This window comes from Palaemon carinicauda, chromosome 18 (assembly GCF_036898095.1).
Source record: "Palaemon carinicauda isolate YSFRI2023 chromosome 18, ASM3689809v2, whole genome shotgun sequence".
Lineage (NCBI taxonomy): Eukaryota > Metazoa > Arthropoda > Malacostraca > Decapoda > Palaemonidae > Palaemon > Palaemon carinicauda.
In genome coordinates, this window is record NC_090742.1 from 21,539,029 (window position 1) to 21,549,028 (window position 10,000).

Sequence of the window (10,000 nt, forward strand, 5' to 3'; positions counted from 1 at the left end):
TGCACCTGTAAACACCTGCGTTATGCTAGCAGCTGCATTCACCCATAGGCCTACTGCTAATGTCAAAATGTGCTAGGAATATAAGAGGCCTGGCGTGGACTCTTGAATTCGCCTCTTCAAATCTTAAGAGGTATAGTATATATTTTAATTTTGCTATTCAATAAAACTTGTTTCTTTTTTACATTATAAATCGGTTTTCTATATGTTTCAATTCATTTATTAATCTTTCCAAGAGGCGTATTTTTGACAACCTTCCCTGTTGTGGTTTAACATCACCTCTCCTATATAATAAAGAGTGTCTGGCTACACACACACACACACACACACACACACACAATAATATATATATATATATATATATATATATATATATATGTGTGTGTGTGTATGTGTGTGTATATATGTATGTATAAAATATATATATATGCATATTTATATATATGTATATATATACATATGTATATATGTATTTATGTGTAAATATATATTTATATATATACATATATACATTTATACATACATACATGATCACGTCCCTCGGGTAGAGGGGGCGGGGTGAAAGTAGTAGTCACACCCTAGCGAGAATGTCCATGTATATGTGTGTATGCATATCTATCAAGATACTCAAGTCATCATTTTAGACGGGTCGCATACACTTGTAAGAATATATTCTTTGTTTCTACATAATAATCAAAATATATTTGATAAGAATCCGAATACTTTAAAGGCAATTAATAACCAAAGAGGGAGAGAATACAAAGCTAACCCCATCGAAATCCAAATTGAAATCACATAGTCAGACAGCTATTGATGTTTATCAACCGTGGAACATCAACGGAGAGATGTTCCATAAGGAGATATACACATCAATGTGGTGGGATGTGGCCTCCGGACCCATTTAATTGCATCAACGGCTTAACGATTTTAACTAATTAAACTATATCTATTGGGGGATGATGTTGTGGCTGTTGATGGATTAGGGATTGTTTGGAGAGAGAGAGAGAGAGAGAGAGAGAGAGAGAGAGAGAGAGAGAGAGAGAGAGAGAGAGAGAGAGAGAGAGAGGGGGGGGGGGACCGTGCTTGTGATTAGGTAAAAGTGAGGAATAATGAGACTGTACAGTCAGTGAATTGAGAGAGAGAGAGAGAGAGAGAGAGAGAGAGAGAGAGAGAGAGAGAGAGAGAGAGAGAGAGGGGGGGGGGGAGACCGTGCTTGCGATTAGGTAATAGCGTAGTGAGGAATATCGTCAAAATGATAAGACTGGGAATTCAATGAATTGAGAGAGAGAGAGAGAGAGAGAGAGAGAGAGAGAGAGAGAGAGAGAGAGAGAGAGATAGACCGTGCTTGTGATTAGGTAAAAGCGTAGTGAGGAATATCGTCTAAATAACAAGACTGTGAACTCAATGAATTGAGAGAGAGAGAGAGAGAGAGAGAGAGAGAGAGAGAGAGAGAGAGAGAGAGAGAGAGAGAGCGTTCTGTAATTGATTGACGATATGCTGATAATGTACATGTCCAGTATGTTTTTATTTATGTATGTTTCTTTTTTTTTCGATGTTTTGATGTGTGTATGCACATGTTTGTAAAACAAAATAGAAGAGGAGACGAGTTATTTTTTTTATAAAAGAAAAGTTCTTATAAATTTTATAAAGGCAAAATTCTCCTTAGAAATATAAGTGATCGTGACAAAAATATAGTTAAACTAAGCGGGGATTTGGTAACGTAATAAATCTAATATTATCAGGTGATTTGCAAATAATGAAAGTATTTGTAAAATAGTATATATGAAAATATCATATATAGATATGAAAAAGGAAATTAATTGAAAAGAATGTATTAAATATTTTCGTATCATTTAAGGCAGTACATTTAATAGCGCTAGTAAGGTACAACATTTCTATGCGAATTTCACGTCTGCCTTATTTGATGTTTACTCTTATTTGGATGTCAATGCATTTTCCATATACTATATCTGAGAGAGAGAGAGAGAGAGAGAGAGAGAGAGAGAGAGAGAGAGAGAGAGACTCTTCCACCGCACACACCACCGTCAGAAATGAACCTATTCATGTGTGAAAAATATTGACTGTGTTATTTTCCTTCTCGGTCACATAGACCAATTTTTTATTTCCATAACAAATCGTCCTTTTTCACTTAACATCGAACGCTGAGTTTGGATTTTCACCTTCACTATTAAATAATCTTATAAATAGAATTTGATTTTCAGACAGTTTGTTCCATGGAGTGGAGAAAATACTGTAGAAACAATATTAGAGTCATTATTGATATTGAAATCTTTTTGTTTCGTTACATATCGCTCAGTGTCTTTATTTATCGCTCATTTGCGTTCGTTTGGAAGCAACCTTACGTCGGTCATTCTTAGCAACAGTATAGGAGAACCCCTGCAAAGGTGGCTGGGGTTGGTGGATCAGGGGGGGAGGGGGGGAGATCCCACCTACATCGTGTTAGTGTGCATATTTCATAAAGAATTAATTCTCTCTCTCTCTCTCTCTCTCTCTCTCTCTCTCTCTCTCTCTCTCTCTCTCTCTCTCTCTCACTTATCCATCATTCCATATTCTTCTTTCATTCTTTTTTTTTCTTCTTCCTTCCCTACCATTTTTTCCTCTCTTACTCTACCTTCCCCTACCTTCCTCCCTCGCACACGTGTTACCTCCCAAAATCCTAGGCCTCTCTCTCTCTTCTTGGGCTCTCTACCTTTCCACCTTCCTTCCCTTCTCAGGCCCCCCCCCCCACCTTTTTTTTAACCTTTCTTTGCTTCTTTCCTTCTTTCCTTCCTTCCTTCCTCTCACATAGTGCCTCCCATCCATCTCAATTCCAATTCAATTACAGCTTCCTTCGACTTCGACATACACTGAATTTTCTCCTTTTTTGACGCAGAAACACATTTTTATTTGCTTAAACGTAAACGCATGCAAACACAGCGATATAAATATGTATATATATATATATGTATATATATATATATATATATATATATATATATATATATATATTTATATATATACAAATATATATACAGTATACAGTATATATATGTATATATATATATATATATATATATGTGTGTGTGTGTCTGTGTGTGTCTGTGTGTGTATGTATGTATATATGTACAAAGAGAGAAAAAGATATTATGTAATTACTAAGCATGTTCTTGTTGTCTGTATATAAACACTCACGTACATAATTTTATATATATATATATATATATATATATATATATATACAGTATATATATACAGTATATATATATATACGATATATATATATATATATATATATATATATGTATATATATATATATATATATATGTATGTATATATATATGTATATATCAATTAAAAGCTAAGCTATAACCATAGTTGGGAAAGCATGATGCCGTAAACTCAAGGGATCCAACAGGGAAAAATAGACGAGTGAAGAAAAGAAACAAGAAAATAAAAAAATGACAATAGAAGTGATAAACAATTACTATGAAATATTCTAAGAACAGTAATAACCCCAAATTAGATCATTCATACGTAAACTATAAAAACTTAAAAAAAAGAAAAAGAGAGAGAAATAAGATAGAACAGCGTGCCCGAGTGTACCCTCAAGCAAGAGAACTCTAATCCAAAATATTGGAAGGCCATGGTACAAAGGCTATGGCACTACCCAAGACTAGAGAGCAATTCTTTGATTTTGGATTGTCCTTCTCCTAGACGAGCTGCTCACCATTGCTAAAGAGTCTCTTCTATCCCTACCAAAAGGAAAGTGGCCACTGAACAATTACATTGCAGTAGTTAACACCTTAAGCAAAGAATTATTTGGTAATCTCAGTGACTTCAAGTGAATGAGGTCAGAGGAGATTGTGGGAAGAATAGGCTAGACTATTCGTTGTATGTGGAGGCAAAGACAAAATAAGTCTTAATATATATATATATATATATATATATATATATATATATATATATATATATATATATATATATATATATATATATATATATATATATATATACTGTATATGTAGATAGATATACATATAGATATAGATATAGAGATATAGATTTATATATATATTTATATACTATATATGTTGCGTGTGTATCACAAATTATACAGCATTAGCTCATATATGTTCATATTTTCTTTTACTTTCATTTCTAAAGAAAATATGGAATCATATGAATTTTTTTCTCTAATAAGAAAGAGATCCTCGGTGGGGCGAACGTCAATTTTGGTCCGCAAAAGCCAGAGAGCAAACATGGCTGTTGCAATAGAAAAGCAAAAGGCAAAAAGTTAACGACGTAGTTATTGTGGGTCGCCCGTGCAATGCAAGATTAACCTCTGTTTATATGAGAAGTAAATGGGAAATTATCAATGGTACTTTGCCTTGAAAAAATAATAATCTCCCTTGTATATTAAAGAGCAAAAGTCTGTGTATATATATATATATATATATATATATATATATATATATATATATATATATATATATATATATTGACGATCTATCGCTGAAGTATACGATGTATATATTTGGCATTAAGCTGGAGGAATGATAAAAAAAAAAAAATGATATTTTGAACTAGCGCTTTCGCATTTTCATAAGCTATTTCAAAATTTCGTTTTTCTGATCCTCCCTCTAGCTTAGTTATATATATATATATATATATATATATATATATATATATATATATATATATATATATATATATATACTGTATATTCTGATAATTAAAAATATGGTAATTATGCGTAGTATTTTGACAACTAGAAATAATGGTTATTATGCATATCATTTTGACAACTAGAAATAATAGTAATTATGGGTAGTATTCTGACAACTAGAAATCATGGATATTATGCGTATTATTCTGATAACTAGAAATAATAGTAATTATCCGTATTATTCTGACAACTAGAAATAATGGTTTTTATTCGTATTATTCTGACAATTGGAAATAGTAATTATGCGTAGTATTCTGAAAACTAGAAATAATGGTTTGGGTTATATATCACCCGAGATAACTATTAATCAAGAACCGCCTCCATAAATTCTTTTCTCGTATAATTCCTTCTTAGCTTTGACTATGAAGGTATTCCTACTGGCAAATAGTTACGTGTTTTTTTTTTCTTTGGCGTTGTTTGTTCTTTGACTATAGTAGCTTTTGTTCAATTGATTATATAGACAGTGCTAAACACAAACAAACAATGTATAAAAGAGATTTTGAAACGGATTCTCCGTGCACTATTTTATAAGCAGCACTTATTACGTTTATACCCTGCAGTTGTATGTATTTATATTGCCAAATTATATGATAAATTATATATGTGTATATATATATATACACACACATTATATATATATATATATATATATATATATATATATATATATATGTATATATATATACACATATACTGTACATACATACATACACACATATACATATATATACAGTATATATATACATATATATATTTACAAATAACTTTGCTTTGCAAACATAAAACATACAGTATGTTATATAACTTTATGCAAATAGCTTTGGGTTGCAAACATATACAGTATATCGTATAATTTTATGTGCGTACTCATACGCACACCAGGAACACACATACACACACACGCATATATATATATATATATATATATATATGTGTGTGTGTTTGTGTACGTGTATATATATTTTTTATTTAATATATATATATATATATATATATATATATATATGTATATATATATATATAAAACTAGAAATTAATAATGGTCAGTCGTCACTTACCTTTACCGGTGACACCAACAGACATCCCGAAGGTGAAGACCAGAGAGAATACCAGCACGATGAGGTAGCCCTTCGGGAGGGCCGAGGGGTGTCCCCCCAATGCCACTCTGGCGTCCATTACTATCTTCATGACTTCTTGGTGAATTAATGCAAATCTTGAATTATTCTCGGCTCACTGATATTAAATCAATGAGCTCATGGGAATTTATGTTCAATGAATTTCTAGTTGTTCTTCAGTTCCTTCAGAATAAATTCTATGAATCTCAGCTTTTGGTCTTTTCTTATTTTCCAATGAGTTTTTATTTTCGGTTTGGCACTTATAGGAGTTGCTAAGATTAATGTCACTTTTTTCTGTGATTATTATCAAACTATTACCGTACCATGTTACTCTTTTCTCTATTTCCCTTCTTTATCTTATTAATTTTTCTTCTCTTTCACTGAATTCTCTTCGGGGAATTTTTTTCTCCCTGAGTTAGAAATTCCCGTCTAACAACATCACCTCTGGAGAACTCCTCGCAGATTTCCACTATTGTCTTTGTTCAGTGACACCATGAAAGCTTTTCACATTTGTCATAACAATTAAGTCCATATGCTTCTTATAAAGTGACAACCGCCAGATGTATCACTGTATCTCTATTCGTTTAATTTCACTGAATGAAACTTTATCAACAAATAAAAAATGAACGGCCAATGTTCCCCTCTCTGAAGATCTAAGTGACCTGAGAATTCGCCTTTGGAAGTTTCTTCCCCCTTCTTATTCTATCATCAGGTCCAGGCTGGTATATCCAGTGCCTCTTTCTCCAATCCCCTTTTTCCTCCGTCTTGGTCTCTCACCTTTTTCCTTTCTCCTTTTTCCCCTTCTTCTTCCTCCTCTTCCACCCCCTCCTCCCCTTTTTACGCCGTAAAGAGGCTTACCATTGTTGACAAAGCTCCCCTTTTATTTTTTTACACAAACGTGTCCGATGACCGCACTCGACAGATCGTGCGGGCAAAGCTGTATATACTTTTATTTATGTTTCTTAAGGTAAGAAGGTTAAATTATCGTGTCCTCTCATTTGGTTCCGGTGTAAAATCTTATATTTATCCCAAAGCCTTTCAGAAATTTGCCCTTTTCAAAACAGTTTGAGTTTTAGAACACTTTTAGCGCACACATTTTCGTATTCGGTGGAAAATTCGTATTCGGTGGAAGCGTCAAAGGAATATAATTTCAGAATTGCAGCAATACCTTCGGATATCGATAAAATCAGTGACTTTACCTTCACAGTCTTTCCATAATTTTCACGGAGTCCCTGGAGTGACAGGGCCCTATAAGGAGCCGGATGATGGATGGGAGAAAGACCGGAAAATTACCACAAAAACGTTGCGATAGGGAGAAGTAGCCACTGTGATGATGGCGGGCTTCGTCGTCTGGTGGGTCTTGATGATGGAGAGGGAAAAAGGGAGCGCCCCGACTTTTCTTAAATAGGCTCCCCTCCAACCAGGCAACGTCTGACGTGTAATAGAAAACGGAATGCAGATAAGTCGGGACTCGTCCGCTCAGGACAAGTGAAGAGATGGTGTGTCAGTCTCGTTTCTTTCTTGTTTTTTCTCTTCCCCAGAAAAAGATCTGGAAAAAAAGAAGAAAGGGAAACTTGTTGATTCAGTCATATCCGGCATTTAGAGATAAAAAAATGTGGGAAATTATTCTCTGGTCAATGTGTCAAAAGAAGACAGACAGGCAGCAATCAATTTAGTACCAAGTGGTATAAATGGACATTGTGGAAATAGAATTCTTCAGCCACACAGTTAAGGAAATATGTATATATATATATATATATATATATATATATATATATATGTGTGTGTGTATATATATATATATATATATATATACAGGTATGTGTGTATATATATAAGTATATATATACTGTATGTGTGTATATATATATATATATATATATATATATATACATATATAGATACACACATATACAGTATATATATACATATATATATATATATATATATATATATATATATATATATATATATGTGTGTGTGTGTGTGTGTATATGTGTATCTTTTTAATGTTGAAGGGTCATGCATATATTGTAACGAAATATCCAAATACCCGGGAGAAGCTATATATTATCTTTGAAGCTATATGCATATACATATATACATATATATATATACATATATATACATATATATATATATGTATATATATATATATATATGTTTGTGTGCATTTATGTATATATATATACATATATTAAAGTCATATATTTTGTAGTTTATAAATCAACAAGCTAATTGTCAAGGAAATTTGCTCTCTTTAGGCATTTAAGATACCTTACTAGAGGTAGAGGAACATTCACTTATTACTATGAACAGAGCATTTAACACATAATAAGAGAATCTCGAGCAAAAGTGACTATAATATCTCTCTCTCTCTCTCTCTCTCTCTCTCTCTCTCTCTCTCTCTCTCTCTCTCTCTCTCTCTCTCTCTCTCTCTCTCTCTCTCCTCTGAAAGAAATGTCTTGTTTGTTTTTCAATTACATTGATAGAGAGAATATCATAGATTTAAGCCTACGTTATACAATTACTGTATTTATAATGGCCTGATACAAAAGATTTAGTTGTGCTTCAGAAATGGCTGAATTATTATCTTAAGGCTTGATAGATTCACCATAATAACAATTGAGTGATTTTTATTTTTATTTATATACCGTATTATTGCCTAAATTGTTTTTATAACCCACATTTTCGCAATTAGATGTTGTTCTTTTTTAAGACTGTGTGAGTATGTATGTGAATAGAATTATAAATATATTCGTGTATAAATCTTAATTTCTTCATAAGTTTAAAATCTTAATTTGTTTCTAAGTTTATGCACTCCTCTGGACGATAGACATATAATGATAATGTTCTCTCTGATAACATTTACTTCGAGATATAGATATGCTAATGACGCTGTTATCGCCAATATGCTATTATTGCTCGGCAAATATTAGAAGGCTAACTGTAAGAGCAGTAATACAGATTAATATTTTAAATTGATAGATGAAAGAAAAACAGTATAAGATGAAGTAGTTATACAGATTAATGTTTTACATTGAAAGATTAAAGAAAAACATTATAAGGTAGGGGAGTAATATAGGTTAATGTTTTACTCTGATAGATGAAAAAAAACGTTATAAGATGAAGTAGTAATTCAGATTAATGTTTTACATTGATAGATGAAAGAAAAAACATTTTAAGATAAAGCAGTAATTCAGATTAATGTTTTACATTGATAGATGAAAGAAAAAACATTTTAAGATAAAGCAGTAATTCAGATTAATGTTTTACATTGATAGATGAAAGAAAACACATTTTAAGATAAAGCAGTAATTCAGATTAATGTTTTACATTGATAGATGAAAGAAAAAACATTTTAAGATAAAGCAGTAATTCAGATTAATGTTTTACATTGATAGATGGAAAAAAACGTTATAAGATGAAGTAGTAATTCAGATTAATGTTTTACATTGATAGATAGAAGAAAATCACTGTAATAAAGAGCAGTAATAGAGGTTCAATATTTTATACTGATAGATGAAAGAAAAACATTATAAGATAGAGCAATTATATAGGTTAATGTTTTACATTGATAAATAAAAGAAAAACACTATAATATACAGCAGTAATTGAGGGGTAATGTTTTACATTGATAGATGAAAGAAAAACATTATAAGATGAAGTAGTAAATCAGATTAATATTTTATATTGATACGTGAAGGAAAAAGTGAATCGATGGAGTTACTTTTAATCTTATGTGCAATTTATTTTGTTCAGTGAATGGAAATCTCTCTCTCTCTCTCTCTCTCTCTCTCTCTCTCTCTCTCTCTCTCTCTCTCTCTCTCTCTCTCTCTCTCTCTCATCAAAATTATTATTGTTTTAACATTATTACTAGTAGAATTTTTGAATTTATCATTATTATCAAAATGATTAAAATTATTCTTTTTGAAATTTATCTCTCTCTCTCTCTCTCTCTCTCCTCTCTCTCTCTCTCTCTCTCTCTCTCTCTCTCTCTCTCTCTCTCTCTCTCTCATTAAAATTATTATTTTTTCAACATTATCACTATTAGTAAAATTTTAAATTTATCATTATTATTAAAATTATTCTTTTTAAATTTATTTTCTCTCTCCCTCTATCAATCATTAAAATTATTATTGTTTTTTGACATTATCATTA

General features: G+C 31.5%; 1 protein-coding gene across 1 annotated transcript in view; it reads right to left on the reverse strand.

Moving 5' to 3' along the window:
• The window catches only part of LOC137657018 (lachesin-like), a 262,273-nt gene that overhangs the window by 230,383 nt on the left and 21,890 nt on the right, over positions 1–10,000 (reverse strand). The window contains exon 2 of the mRNA XM_068391371.1: positions 5,783–7,388. Within this exon, the coding sequence (XP_068247472.1) occupies positions 5,783–5,912 (130 nt within the window). The 5' untranslated portion in view covers positions 5,913–7,388. The remainder of the gene's footprint in view (positions 1–5,782; positions 7,389–10,000) is intronic.